This window comes from Oreochromis aureus, linkage group 14 (genome assembly GCF_013358895.1).
Source record: "Oreochromis aureus strain Israel breed Guangdong linkage group 14, ZZ_aureus, whole genome shotgun sequence".
NCBI classification, from domain to species: domain Eukaryota; kingdom Metazoa; phylum Chordata; class Actinopteri; order Cichliformes; family Cichlidae; genus Oreochromis; species Oreochromis aureus.
This window is the reverse complement of record NC_052955.1, coordinates 18,583,093-18,597,866: the sequence shown is the minus strand read 5'-3', so window position 1 is coordinate 18,597,866 and position 14,774 is coordinate 18,583,093. Positions and strand designations below refer to the sequence as shown.

Here is a 14,774-nt window from a genome sequence, read left to right as displayed (position 1 = left end):
CATAGCCCAGTTAAGTGGGTTGACAAACAAACATATTCCTCTGAAAATGGCCAGGTATAAGGGCAGGAGTGAAAAACTGTGAAATCCAGCCAATGTCCAAAGAAATGACCTTCAAGCCTGGAGAACTACTCCTCAAGACCACTTCATGTCAACAAAGTCTGGGTCCTTGGAAGCAAAATATAAGGAAGGGTAGCTCAAGACCTTTGAACAATAATATATACAATATTTTTTGCCTGTGATGCTGTTTTGTTGTAGTTGTGACCTTTGGTAAAAATTTAAATCCACCAATTTGCCTCCTGACATTTTAAAAGAAACACTGCATGCCAAAATAAGTACTACTTAAGTTTTATTTGACCCTAAACAGAGAGCAAGTAAATCTATTTATTAACACAGCGCTCATCTCAGAGTCCTCTACGTGGCTTTTTTTGAGCTCTCAGTGATTTCCCTTGTTTAACAGGAGAGCTCTCTGGTCTTTATGATGAGGCTTAGTGTTGTTAAGTAATGTATATTTTTATCACTTGAAATTAACTTGTGTTTCATTTACATGATTAGATTATCAAATAAAATGTACTAGCTAGATTATGACATATAGAGATGAATAAGATTAGGTTCTTTTTTCAATAATCAAATTTCAAGCAAATTAAGAACATTTATAGAGTGACTTATGGACAACACTGGCAACCTCGCAGGTTATTGCGATGACACCTAAACAAATAAACAATATAATTGATGAGTCACTCCGAAATTCTCTCTAAAGATCGTCACAGATGTTAATCTCCCACAGACGTGCAAGACTGATCATGGGATCTGTCAGTGTTTTGCAAAATGTCCTAATTATAATCCATGCATGTGTGCAGACACAGGACTCTTGTGCTTGCTTGCTGGCCATGTGATAATCCAGCATTACCTACAGAGCCGGTACTACACAGTCAGAGGTAGAGAAAGAAGGAAAGGGAGTGGGTGGGGCCAAACTGAGGAGATAAATCCATGGAAATGGATGAGCCAATAGAAGTGCCAGGTCGATAAAGTGAGGAAGAAAAGAAGAGAGAGAGGAAGACAAAAAAAACCAACCAGGTCTTGACGAGGAAGGATTCTCTACAAGAAAGCCGCAGGATTTTTTTTTTAAAAATGTCCCTGGTGTTTTTAAATAGAAAACTAATGCAGTGTTTCATTTAACTGGATTTCACTGAAAAAATCTTTTAGTTTACCTGCTTCCCCTGCTTTGGGTGGAAGAGGGTTATAACCTAACTGTTGCACTGGACCTGTTGAGAAAAACACAGGGGCGGAGGAGGGGCACCCGGAGGAGACGAGGTGCCGCCAAGTCGAGCAGGAAGCTTGAGCACAGACTCCGTGGAGTGATGAGGACGGCCCGGCGGGCGAGCAACGTGGAGGTTCCCTCCTTCCTCCGACAGCTGGTGAAAGAGACAGAGAAGATGGTCACCTTCTTCTTCAAAGGAGGATCCCGGGAGACAGGGCCTGGGGAGGAGGACAACTTGGATGAAGATGACGCACTACCCAGCCCATACTTGGAGCATCCCATTTTGGAAAAGTATGTGTCTGAGGGGGGATCTCATGTGGGGTTGAACTATGCTGTGGCAAGCATGCAGGGGTGGAGGGCTCAGATGGAGGATGCCCACGCCTGTATGCCCCAGCTGAGAGCAGAGTTGCGAGAGTGGGGTTACTTTGCTGTTTTTGATGGACACGCAGGCACCACAGTGGCACAGTATTGTGCCAGACACCTGCTGGATCACATCCTGGCTGCAGGTACGTGTTAACCACTGACTCTGAATCAAAATTTAAGATTGTTAGAAATTTATATTTATATCTCAACACCTTCAAAGAAGCCCCAAACATGTTCTTACTTTGCTTCTTTGACAGGAAAACGCTTCCAGTCTTTTGTGGCTTTAATAATTAACATTCAGACTTGAAATGCACTCGCTGTAGTTTGCTTAGGACCAAAACCTCTTAAAGAATAAAATAAGCAATATCATGCAAAGGAGAAGCAGTCTGGCAAGTTAAATGCTTTAAGAGAATGTGTGTATTTTCAGTCCCAAAACAAATCCTTTGATAAACAGGTCAATTAAATTACTTTAGGGACACAAAATAGCTAATTAACAGCTGATTAATAAAGACTATAAAAGATTCAGACTTAAGGGTTACAGCACACTGTGCATTACTTAAAGTGATTAAAAAAAGAAAAGAACACAACACTACAGTATGCATCTTTTTTTCAAATCAAAAATTCTAGATGCTTTTAGAAACACTTGAAATATCGCAGGGACTGAATTTAAACATGTAATTTCAATCCAGCAGTTCCACAGGAAAAAAAACAAAACTACATTGAGTTTTTCACGTTTGCTCACAGCTACAGTACTGCTCAGTAATGTTTGTCTCTCCAGTGCACTTTCATACTCTGAACTTGTTCTGTGTCGTTAAAGGTTAAATGTAAAATGGCACAAATCAAACATCTATCTTTGATTCTCCCTCTTTTCCAACAGGTGGGATTAAAACAAACGAGGATCCTGAGCAAGTAAAGGAAGGGATACGCGAAGGCTTCCTAGACATTGATCGTCATATGCACAAACTGGCTCGTCAGGACAACTGGGACAGAAGTGGCTCCACTGCAGCAAGTGTGCTGATTTCTCCGCGCCACATTTACTTTATCAACTGCGGAGACTCCCGCACTCTGCTCTGCCATGACGGCCAGGTGGTCTTCTACACCGAAGATCACAAGCCGTTCAACCCCAGAGAAAAGGAGCGGATCCAGAACGCCGGAGGCTCGGTGACCCTGCAGAGAATCAACGGCTCGCTGGCTGTTTCCAGGGCACTGGGAGACTTTGACTTCAAGGAGGTGGACTGGAGGTCGCAGACGGAGCAACTCGTGTCTCCGGAGCCAGAGGTCTACGAGCTGGAGAGGACGCCTGAAGACGAGTTCTTAATTCTAGCTTGCGACGGTGTGTGGGATGCCATTGGAAATGAAGAACTGTGTGCTTTTGTACGCAACCGTCTGCAGGTGTGCGATGACCTGAGAGAGATTTGTACCCAAGTCATTGACCTCTGCCTCTATAAGGTGAGAAATCAGGCCACAAGATCCACAGTAATAATGAAGCACTTTGATAGTGACAAGCTGAACAGAAGCCCTCAGACTTGCAATGTTCTAAAAATACACACACACACACATATATATATATATATATATATATATATATATATATATATATATATATATATATATATATATAATTTAAACTGAACTGCTTAATTCCCAAACACATGTGTGTTATCGTGAGGTCTTATCTCAGCAGACCTTCTGTTTACTTCAAACTCAGCACACTGGACCTTTCAGTAAGACTCAGAGTTACCACAGGTGGATTTGTGAATGGCAAGCTTTACGTCAAGAGGGGGGTGGTGGTGGGGACAGTCTCTGTGAGGAGGTTTTATGCTAACAACTTGTTACGTAAGTAGATTACTCCTGCTGGTCTTCTTAATGCTTTTTAGTTACTATCCATCTAGGCATTGTCAAGCCCTTTGCATGCTCTATAAATAGCTGTATTAAGGCATCCTGGTGACAAGATTGGAGGAAGAAAAGCCGCACATGGTCGGGATTAGGCCTGAATGTGAGGCTGTTGACGCTGGCTCAGACACTTTATCCTGGCTACGATGAGGTGCTATTTATTTCACCTAAAAAAGCCTTACTGTACCTGCTCAGTTCAACAGGTTAATTTTTAGAGATGGTGGAAGCCTCTTTAAAGTCATGTATACAACAACATATAACTGATGTACTAACTGAAACCTTTTCATAACCCTCTAGGTAATTTTAGTCAGCATATAATGCTGAGCTACATTTTTTTCTAATAATTATAGAGAAAACAAATAGCCTGGTAACTACAGCAGTCAAATGTTGTGTTTAAAAAGCCAAGAAACCAGTTTTTTTTCCCACCACATGGAAAAAATACAAGAACCTCAGATAGCACTTAAGTACATGTAACTTTCTACTCTTATTTCCATCTGCATCAAAGTGCTCTGTCTCCCTCTGCAGGGCAGCTTGGATAACATCAGCATCATCATTGTCTGCTTCCCCGGCGCCCCCCAGGTGTCACAGGAGGCACTGCAACAAGAGGCAGAGCTTGAACAACAAATTGATATGAAAGTGGAAGGTACTGCTGATAATTTTCCTGCTGCATGCTAAAATAGATCGCTCTTAATTTCCATTTTTATAATCAGGTTGTTTTACTCATTGACCTCCACAGAAATTATCCAGGCGATGAGGTCCAGAGATGAGGACCCTGACCTTCTATATGTGATCAAATTCCTAGCAGCAGAAGAGATGCCGGGACTGCCCCCAGGAGGAGGAATCACCAGCAAGTGAGCAAACGAATCGCCACAAACACTGATCTGTTTGAAGTGGAATTAATTTTGGAGAATCAAATACCTACTATCAGTGCTTCTACCTTTGCAGGCGAGACTGTATCATCTCAGCGTACCAGAAACACATCATGGCTCTAAGGACTCAGGAGCCTATGGTAAGGCATAGAAGACACGCAATAGAAATGTCACAAAAGCTGGTAGATCTATGGATATTTATCTTCTGTCACATTACAGTTGGAAAACCTTAATGTAGGGATAACAGACTCTGGAGAGCAGGACAATCTGAGGGCAGGATTTCTCTTCACATTAACCAAACCACAAGTTGTGGATTTCTCCCACTGAAAACGACACATCCACATGAACAGAATGAACTTTTGGGATATGGATTTTAAAATTAAACACATATGGTTGCAGCTAGCTATTGATGTGACTGATCAACCTTCTAGTTTAAGTTTCTAAAGTATGAAGACTTGCAGGTTTACTTGTACTGTCAAGGGGAAATCCCGAGCTTTGTATTCTATACAACATTGTGGGGGTTGAGCTAACAGAGCACACAGATTTTCTTTTTAAAATGATGGAAATTGCAGTTTCCATATTTTCCATATTCTTTTGAAACATTTAGCAGGATTTCAGAAATGCACACTAATTTTACCTCTTGCAAAACAAAACTTTGACTCAGTGTCTTCAGCATCTGACCTAAGTCATTACTTCAGGAAGCAGAGAATTAAATGAACTCAGAACTGTGAAAGGGGAGTCAGAGTTATTTCTGTCAGGGGATTAGGTGGAGAAAAGCCAGACATCAGAGCAGGAAGGTTAAAATCTCAGAGGAGGAAATAAGAGCTTTTGAGGATCAATTCGATTTCAACCATACAGAAATTGGGTTGAAATTTTATTTTTAGGATGAAACAAGAAAACAGAATAATGCTGCCCACAACCACCAAACAGGAGCTCCTCTGATTACATCAAACAGAAAACAGGCAACCCGGTATTATATTACAAAGAAAAAAAAAAAAAGAAAAAAAAAAAGAGCACACAAACAAGAGAGAGATGGTCATTTCTGAAGGTGGCATTAAAACTTCTTCAGTATATCTGTGGTCACCACATGACTTCATACATAACCTATGATCCAAATTTCCTGTTTCCTAGTTTAAACCAATTCAATAAGTTGAGACATTTTTTTCAAGATTAGGGAGTCCATCAAAGTAATACATGAGCTGAGGAGACTGAAGTGAGAACAGAATGTAACAAGGCTGCCATGGAAAGATGATTCCCTTCACATGACGATCCCTTTGGAGACACAGTGATTCAAATCCCACAACTTCAGAGGTCTAGCTTGTGCAACACTTCTTATCCATAATGAAGAAGAAGTGTTGTCATGTTACCCCTTCTCAGGCGCCCCAAAAGCTGGTATGTCCTCCATTGTAATTTTTAACCTTCTTGCACTGATGTCTGGTTCTCCTCCACCTCATCACCTGACAGCTCTGAGCACGACCCCACTTCCACAGTTCCGAGTAAAATATCTTTTGGCCTCACTCAGGCATCATAACATTCTGTGATCAAACAAGACCTATTGTCCACTTCCAGGAGCAGAAGGTGAAAAATAAATAAATAACAGTTTTAAAATGTGTTTCCTTGAAACAGAATAATCAAATTTTCAAAAACAAATCTAAATATCGAAACATTTTTTTTCATCAGAGTCTCAGGAGGAAATAATAATAATTACAAAACAACTTTATAGAATTATTATTTTATAGCATTACCGGGTCTGGAACAACTATGTCTTTGTCTTGTGACATTTCAGGACATTGAAGGATCAGAGGAAGATTCAAACTAAAGCCATGAAGAATCAACACCATGAAGAAAGCTTAGACACTTCTTAGATGTGGACCACACTAAGCAAAATTCTTTAAGTAACTTTTTTGGGTATAGGGTATTGTTCTTTTGGGGTATAGCCACACATACTTGCTTTCTGGTCAAATCAAATTAAATATGGAGGAACTAAATGATACATCCACTGCATGTGTTTTTATTTATCTTTTTATCCTATTAATGTGCAAACGTCTTGAGCACCCCCGTGGTCTTAAGCAATAGTCCTCTGGGCTTTCTGGAGATCTTTCAAAGCTTTTATTTGAACATTGGCTGCTTTTCACAGTTTCTCGGTCCAGCCCTTTCATGGCTGTTTGTTAAGCCACTTAACACTGACCTATGAATCATTCAAGCATAAAAAAGGTCGCCTAACCTAAGGAAACAGTGTTGTCGCTACACACAAGAACTTAGCAAAAAACAATTTTAAAATTGTGTCAGTAGGCAACTCCACATAATTTCTTCCCATTTCTTTACTTGAATCTATAGAAAATACTAAAGATACCACAGTTTGACAGGCAAAATAGTATTTTTGCAGCAACAATGTGATTCATAAAGAGTTGCTGGCATATCTTAGCACAGAGAGCTCTGTTTCTCTAAAGGTTTGATGGATCTGGACAACTGTGGAGGACAAAAGAAAAAGTGGCAACGCCTATAAGAAAAATTATCTACAGCAGATAAACAGTATCTGGAATTTACATCCTTAACAAATAAGAAAAAGTCCACCAGGATCTGAGAGACACATCTGGTACTTGAGTTAATCCATCTACTGTCGCCAAAGACTTATCAGAAATGGTCTCAGTGGAAGGTCGGCCCTGAAGAAGCCATTTATAGGAAAAGGCTGAGGTATGCCAAATGACACAAGAACTGGAAGGAATCAGCTCTTACAGAGTGATGAATCCAAATTTGAAATTTCTGGTTCAAATTACAACAGTATGCTTAGAATGTGTCAGGAGAGAGATACAACAGTGACTGTCAACCATTAGTAAAGCACAGTGGAGGCTCTGGGGATTGTTTCAAAATTGATGGAATTATGAACGCAGAAAATTACCATCAGATTATGCTTCACCGTGCAATACCATCTGGAAAGTGTATGATTGGCAACGTTTTCCAATGATCCCCAAAACACTGCCAATGGCCAGTGGACAGAAGAACACACAGTGGATGAGTGTCAGTCATAGACTGGCCTCATGGACTCCAAGATTATTGAGCAGTGTGGGATCATCTTGACAGAACAAAAGGCAGTCGAGGTCCAAAGAAGAGCTTTGAATGTCCTTCAAGTCTGCAGAACTATTTCTGAAGACGACTTAAAGAAATCAAAAGAATGCTTGACTAAAAGAGTTCATGTGTAAAAGGGGGTCATACCAAATGTTGACTATCAAGCTTGTTAGAATGAACTGTGTTTTTGCCTTACATCAATATTTGTATGTTTGCGTGTCTCAATAAATTGTTGCACCAGCTTCGCATTTTACTAGCAAAATGCTAAGACGTGAGTAGTGACTCATGACTTGTGTACATTACTGTACTTTATAATATGACAGCGAGTCTGCCCATCAATTTTCTATTGCTTATCCAGGGAGTAATTAATATTATTTAACCACACAGTCAGACAGTGATAGTTATCTGCTCATCATGGAAGCGTCTGTGTAATGCAGCTCATTTACACTGCCATGTGATATTGTATACAAGCTGCATATGAGGAAAACAAATGATGTGACACTTGTGATGGAGCACAGTATCTCTCGGTAAACAATCGGTTTGCACAGTGCTGTCATGGAGCAAAGGTCACACAGATAGCAATAACTTGTTACATCAACATAAACGTAAGCCACGAGAGAAGAAAGCCAGAGCAAGAGACACAAAAGGATAAAGAATGAAGGAGAGGTTAGGAGAAAGACAGCGAGGGAGGGTAGAGGACCAAACTGGATGAAGAGGCTGAGAGGTTTCTGGGAATTAGCACATCTACCTCATTACTTCTAAGATTTACAGCATTTTAGAGGGCGGGTGTGATGTGTTACGTCAATGTGAATTTCCAATTGCAGTGGAGTTAAAGCCAGTGGATCTCTGTTGCACAGTTAGCTCAGTTTGCTCCATGTATACAGCTTTCCAATTATAGACAGTCACAATTATTTTACTTTCACACTTAATATTTTATCTGTCACATATAGAGTCTAAAATATAAGTGTTATCCTAACTTGGGCTTTCAAAAAACGGTTGAATTTTCTACCTTCAGCTTCAATTTGAGCAAAGACCAAAAACTAGACTCCTTTCACCCCTCTTGTCCTCATCATCCAAAACCAAATAAATCCCCCTAAAACTAACACATGGGGCACTTTAGGGGTCTCCTTCTGACATTCACGGGTTCATCAGAATATTTTGCGAGGGTGTGATGAGGCCCAGCACCTCTTTATTAACTCCCAGAGCAGAGCTTTTATTGGACTGTGCCTCCTTCACATCTCCTCACTCCTGACAAGTCGGATCACTGGAAATGTTCAGCATCCCTCAGCTTGGAACACTTGTGCGGACAAATATAACAAGAGAGAACAAAAAACAAGAAGAGGTAAAGAAGAAGAAGAAAAGCACCTGAGAGGAAGGCACAAAGAAACTACCATATATAAAATGTGAGTAATAACTGAGTTTTGTGGCATTTAAGTTCATTTAAACTGATTTAAAATGACTATTGTGGCCTCACGACAGGAAGTTAAGCAACTTTCACCAGTTTTTTCCTTCCAGTGCTGCAATTTCCTACCTTAGCTCAAACACCATGGTGAAATATGTAGCCAAACAGCCACCAGAGGACCACTAAATTGGCAGCTACTATTTTGGCTGTCAGGGAAAGCTTGTAAATGTCAAGACTTTGTAGAAACTAATGAAAATGTCCGTGGATTTTGTCATTTTTACAGGCAACACTGGAACTTTTTTTTAGAAATATCACTTTTTACAGAAGTGTTTGCTTGGCTGGGATGGCCACAGCCTCTAGTGCAAAGAAGTTATAAACACATAGGATCGGCTTATACGTATGATCTTTTAAATAAAAGAAAATCATCTGAGCATATTTTAAAGTTACAGACTTTCTAGGAAAATCTGTTCAGAAAATCAGTTCTGTTTGTACTACAGTTTCCTGTCAGAGTTGCAACAGAGGAATGGTAAAATCCCCACCACTGCCACCAAGAGCTGTCTCTCTATTATAATGCAGGCTCTTTACCTTACTATAGCAAGGTGCCTTGAAGTGACCATTGTTGTGAATTTGTGCTGCAAGAATAAAATTTTCCAGAATTCAGCTAATTTTAGTTTCAGCTCATCAGAGCTGCATGCGCTGACTCAGAGCTGTTAATTCTGCCTTCCATCACTGCCAGTGAAATTAATTTAAGGGGCAGCTAAGGACAAGAGGAAACATGCCCACGAGCAATTAGGAGCACAGAGTACACGGGGGAATAAAAGTGTTGAAAAAAGACAAACTAGAATGATGTGAAATAATCAGTAAATTAAATCTTGAATAGTCCTTCCTGTGCTGTTTCCCCCCCTCTCCAAACGCTTAATCTTGTTTAAGAGAGAATGGACACTTGTTGTCCCTCACTGTGCCTCCACTGTAACGAAGTGGGACAACAGGACTGCGGGTCAGATTAATTGTTGCACCTGAGTCCGGCAGGTACAGTAGGTGCGGCTCATTACAAAGTTGCCTTGTGATTGTGCTCAGTGTCGCGTGAAAACAGCGAGTTACTGAAAGAGACGAACTTAGCGAGTCCAAAGAAAACTTTAGCGACAGCTGGACAGCTTCTGCGTGCTTCAGCTTGAGTGTCCGAATGTTCATTTAAAGTGAAAATAATCCCTTTAATTGAACGGGTTGTCACCCACCTGCAGCAGCGTGAGATGCCCGTGAACGCCGGGCATGTGGGTTATGGCAGTGTGCCGTCGGGGGCCTCAGAGACATGCCCTCTGCTCACTCCGGAGCCCGACTCTCTGTGGAGGCCCATGACGAGAGAGGAGCTGGAGGCAGCTAACGGGCCTGGATGGAGGAAAGTGCGCTGTTACCTGGTGCTGCTGTTCTGGCTCGCCTGGGTCACCATACTTGCCACTTCTGTCGCCATCATAATAAAGAGCCCCCGGCCGGTTGCGACGCCCTTGAAATGGTGGCAGAAGTCTCTGTTCTATCAGCTGCAGGCCGACAAGTGGACGGAGGCGCAGACCGAGGGTCCAGAGGGCATGTGCGGTAGGACGCCGAAATAAAATGCTGAAATTTGAGTTTCATATTTCTCTGCTTAAAAAAAATTGACATAATGGGGAATTTAGAGGTGGGCGGATCAATTCAAATATCGATAGTATCCACTAGCACATAAGATCGATACTTTGCTTCGATCCTTTCAGTAAAATTTTAGCCCACTAAATTGTGGTCAATTATTTATTTATTTGTTTGTTTGTTTTTTGAAAATGGAGGGGGAAAAACCGTCAAACATGCACTATGAAAAATGTCTGAATCTTTATGTATAGCCTAAAACACACTTAAACTGACCCAAAGTGCTTTAAAGACGTACACATTTACATTCCAGTTCCCCATTTTCAAAATAGATGAGAAGCTGAAACATGTTTTGCTTTGACTAATTATTGTGGAAAGTAAAAATCACAGTGACTGATCAAAATTAATTCAGAATTTACAAATTGATGATTCATCTCAGTCATGATGCACAAGCTGCCTTTATAAGTTAAAGGCATTGGCCCCGTATTACATGGTATCTGATCTATATCAAAATTTGCAGCGTGCACAGCCTTAGACGAACCTCATTCACCATCACTTAACTACGTACTTCCTGGCAGTCATGACAACACCAAAGCCGCAGTCATCAGTTTTTATTGAAACCATTTTTTCCATTATTTTGTCCACCGCATTTATGTTGGTAGGGGCAATAACAGGAAGATCTGCATGAAACAGAGAGCTTTTAAAACCACACAGGTGTCATTGTACCCACAAAATGTGCAAATGTGGCTGTATTTGCACCAATTATTGCTTTTAGTTAAACAGTTTCACTATTACTGTGAGGCCAAAAGCTGCACTTGGGCTCTTCTCTGTGCTGAGAACTACTTTATCTGACTGTGCGATCAATACTATGGGCTACCACATGATTGTATCAAAATTATGAGAGACTGAGAAACTGTTGTTGCGTTTGCTTTGAAAATAGAAAACTTTTTTTTTTAATCCCACATGAGCATCTGTGTGCAACATGTTCTTCAATATAAATGATAAATAACAGCTCTGCTGAAATAAACATGAATGCAAACCCATCACATGAGGAAACTGAACATCATGGCATTCTGATTAAAAATAAGTAACTCTTTCTGATATGTGTTTTCTTAAGCAATGGACGAGCAGCTTCCCTACCTCAAGTCTTTGGGTATAGGGGCTCTAATCCTGAAGGGTGTGTTTGATGTTGAGGTCTTTCCTTTAAACCTCACTGCCGCTGATAAAAACTTTGCTCCACTGGCTTGGATGCAACATCTGCTCAGTGAGAGCCACAAAGCAGGTGAGTAAATAACTTTCTTTTTTTTTTGCATAATGGCATTCAGACCTGGTTTTATGGGCCTTTATTACTGATTACCGTGCTTCGTGCTGGTCCTGCAGATCTCAAAATTGTTCTTGACTTGTGTAAACTGGATCTGTTGGCACCTCAGGGTATAACTGGAAACCTCTCAGCTACCACACAGGTAAAACCTGCTTTCTGATCATGCACCCAGTGACGCAGGAGTTCTTAAAATATGAAATGGATATTCTTTCCACAGCGTGCACTCCACTTCTGGTTGGAGAATGGTGTGGCAGGTTTTGTTATCTGTGACACTGATGCAGCATATTCAGAAAAGGTCAAATGATATTTACTCGTTCTGAATTTTGCTACAAGCAGTGTTACCATAAGCTCAGTTTTCCCAATTAAATGCGTAATTTTCAGACTCTGCTGGAGTGGAGACGTGTCTTTGGGGAATTCAGCAGTCCGGAGGAGGAAAGGTGTAGTTATGCATGTAAATACAGAGTTTTTCATGTTATAAAGGAAGCTCAAGGATTGCTGGAAAAAAAAATGTTTAATTTCAGGATTGTGGTGGTAAAACAGACGTCAGATGTTCTGCGTCCACTAAATGGTTCCCGTCAGGTCAACGTAACACTGGTGGATGTGGTCATGAGGTCCATTCTCCCTCATTCACATCACCCACTGTTTGCACAGGAAGTGGCTGATGCTGTAGAGAGATGCCTACAAACAAGAGGAGATGACATATGGCCCAGCTGGACAGTAAGATTTCTCTATGAAAATAAAATCTTAGTCAATTCTTGTATATTTTGATAGCAAAGTGCTTATTTTACAGATTTTTCTGCTAATTTTCCTAAAATACTTGTACAATTATTTTAATTGACTGTATCAAGTCATATTTTCCATTATAAGCAAACCTGTTATTTGTTTTATTAAATGTCAGAAAAGCTGATGCGCATATTGCTCAATCTAGTGGTATTATCTGTCTCTGCTCAGCTCAACCCTAATAATCGTTCAGTGACCTTTCTATGTGACAGTTTACAAGTATCAGACTACAAAGATGCAACAAAGATACTAAAAACCGCAGCTCTATGCACTACGTGCCATTACATATTTATTGTTTCAGCTTTAGTTTGAAAAGCTGGTTGTTATATGGCCACTCTCTCCATTGTTTTAACAGGTTGGAGGCAACCCATCTCAGGAACTGAAGAAGTTACTCCTGGTGTTGATGATGACTCTGCCGGGATCACCAGCAATCCATTATGATAAAGACATGGAGAAAACAAAGGTAAAGCCTTGTTTGAGACTTTAAATTGACTGATGTATGATTTTTAACCGCTAATGATGCCATCTGAAACATTTGCAGCTTGTATTATACATCACTGAAAATCTGCATGTCACACAGAGAGATGGATGAGCTATCAGATACTCATACACTCAGTATGAAGCTAGCTTTTGCTATAAAAATGTCTCAATAAGACTTGTTCTTTGACTTTTTTCACAAATGAAGTTGGAACTCTTGCAAAGCTGTTGCAGTATTTGGGGTATGGTGTATTTATTTTTCTCACATTTGTCTCTATCCTCCCCTCTTCCACAGGACAAGAGCAAAATGAACCGTGCAGCTCTTCAGCTCTTCTCCTCCCTCAGCTTCTCCAAAGCCAGAGAAGAAGCTCTTCAGTATGGCAGTTTCACCTTCCTCCCTTTCAACACCTCGTCATCCTCCAACTCCTCTCTTTCCTCTCCTTTATCTCCCCCAATTCTTGCCTTTCTGCGCTCCTGGGGTTGTGTCCACTTCCTTGTTCTGCTCAACTTTGGGTTTCAGCCTCAAAGCCTGGATCCTGCCTGGGCCTCGAGCTTGCCTGAAGCCGGGCTGTTTGTAGCCAGCACAGGGATGGATCGTTTTGTGTCCACATCTCTCTACAGTCTCAGACTGCGGCCCTATGAAGCCATCGTAATCAAACTTTTGGAGGCACAAAACTATTCATAGCGTTTCTGTGGTAGGATTTCAGTTTATCTCAAACCACAGTGATGCAGCTGTTTTTAAAAAAAAATTCTCATCTGTGCACAGACGTCACTGAAAATAAAGTCACTGTTTTGTGTTGCAACATTTGAGTGGTTCCCCTTTAACCAGTGGGATCTGTAATATATCTATAATATAGCATGACTGTATGAACTGAGATAACAAGTAAATCTTGACTTCACATCACAAAATTTTAAGTGTTTAAAGAGTTAAAATGATAAATTCACACTGAGTCTATATAACAAATTATAAGTGTGTTTGTATCAGAAGTGAAATAATCCTTTTTACAACTGTGAACAAATTTGACAGTTTCCCGAGTGTTCTCATTGTAACCAAAGCGTTCTCTTGTATTTTGAGTACTTGGCCATTTTTACTGAATTTTTGAAACGGTCATTTACGCTAAGTATGTCCTAACAAAATGATACAATGAATGCTGAACAGCCTAATCAAGCCTGCCAATCAAAGAACAGAATGAACGGGACTTGCAACATAACCCTTTCTGTCACACTCGATTAGTGGTGAAGTGTGGCTGCCTGAGAAAACACTTGGTAATACAGTCTCTCCAGCTTTGGATGTTTACACTAAGTAACCACAAGGTGAAGCTGCAGAACAAGTAACTGTCCAGCTGCTCCCCCAACTCTTAAAGTTTGACAGTAAAAAATCATCAACTGCAAATAAAGAGTTTCTAAAAACAGCAAACCGGTATTGGTACATGGTGTTTACAAAATCAGCTGCCATCGTGCAACTGCTGAGTCATTTACTGCTAATATGGCACTTTTTGTTTTAAAAGTTCCTCATTGTCATCCGTTTCACTCTGAATCATGTCGGAAAACTTGTTATTTCAGTAATTTTTGTGCTGCATTTCACTTCTCAAGAAACTTTCTTACAGGATCATCGGCATCTGCAGTGAAATTCACTGGAATTCCAAATCTGCAACTCTTTTTGCGATGCATCTGAATAAACCTATTAAGCAATTATACTTTTTAAAAGATCACATCTTTCTCACAGGCCTC

The 14,774-nt window shown here is 40.5% G+C and overlaps 2 protein-coding genes across 6 annotated transcripts; both read left to right on the top strand.

Moving 5' to 3' along the window:
* Nucleotides 1-1,232: 1,232 nt before the first annotated feature.
* ppm1na (protein phosphatase, Mg2+/Mn2+ dependent, 1Na (putative)) lies at nucleotides 1,233-7,658 on the top strand. The gene is made up of 6 exons (XM_031732872.2): nucleotides 1,233-1,764; nucleotides 2,499-3,070; nucleotides 4,040-4,157; nucleotides 4,251-4,365; nucleotides 4,460-4,523; nucleotides 6,170-7,658. Exons 1-6 carry the CDS (start codon nucleotides 1,359-1,361, stop codon nucleotides 6,200-6,202), a joined length of 1,308 nt encoding a protein of 435 aa, XP_031588732.1. The 5' UTR covers nucleotides 1,233-1,358; the 3' UTR covers nucleotides 6,203-7,658.
* Nucleotides 7,659-9,682: 2,024 nt separating this feature from the next.
* Nucleotides 9,683-14,502, top strand: LOC116314754 (4F2 cell-surface antigen heavy chain). 5 transcript variants are annotated; one of them, XM_031732877.2, is made up of 9 exons: nucleotides 9,684-10,441; nucleotides 11,583-11,747; nucleotides 11,846-11,928; nucleotides 12,004-12,081; nucleotides 12,168-12,223; nucleotides 12,308-12,317; nucleotides 12,438-12,503; nucleotides 12,922-13,029; nucleotides 13,339-14,502. In XM_031732877.2, exons 1-9 carry the CDS (start codon nucleotides 10,102-10,104, stop codon nucleotides 13,726-13,728), a joined length of 1,296 nt encoding a protein of 431 aa, XP_031588737.1. In that variant the 5' UTR covers nucleotides 9,684-10,101; the 3' UTR covers nucleotides 13,729-14,502. The 5 variants fall into 5 exon arrangements, with proteins under 5 accessions (XP_031588734.1, XP_031588737.1, XP_031588736.1 ...); XM_031732874.2 differs by having other exon boundaries at nucleotides 9,683-10,441; nucleotides 12,308-12,503; nucleotides 13,339-14,501; XM_031732876.2 differs by lacking the exon at nucleotides 12,004-12,081 and having other exon boundaries at nucleotides 12,308-12,503; nucleotides 13,339-14,501.
* The last annotated feature ends 272 nt before the right edge of the window (nucleotides 14,503-14,774 follow it).

What these genes read in the sequence shown, in the direction of transcription:
- ppm1na (XM_031732872.2), top strand. Translation starts at nt 1,359, where the DNA reads ATGAGGACGGCCCGGCGGGCGAGCAACGTGGAGGTTCCCTCCTTCCTC. An exon ending in TTGACCTCTGCCTCTATAAG is followed by an intron (nt 3,071 to 4,039) that starts GTGAGAAATCAG and finishes CTCCCTCTGCAG; the next exon opens with GGCAGCTTGGATAACATCAG. An exon ending in GGAGGAGGAATCACCAGCAA is followed by an intron (nt 4,366 to 4,459) that starts GTGAGCAAACGA and finishes CTACCTTTGCAG; the next exon opens with GCGAGACTGTATCATCTCAG.
- LOC116314754 (XM_031732874.2), top strand. Translation starts at nt 10,102, where the DNA reads ATGCCCGTGAACGCCGGGCATGTGGGTTATGGCAGTGTGCCGTCGGGG. An exon ending in ACCTCTCAGCTACCACACAG is followed by an intron (nt 11,929 to 12,003) that starts GTAAAACCTGCT and finishes TTCTTTCCACAG; the next exon opens with CGTGCACTCCACTTCTGGTT. An exon ending in ACATATGGCCCAGCTGGACA is followed by an intron (nt 12,504 to 12,921) that starts GTAAGATTTCTC and finishes TTGTTTTAACAG; the next exon opens with GTTGGAGGCAACCCATCTCA.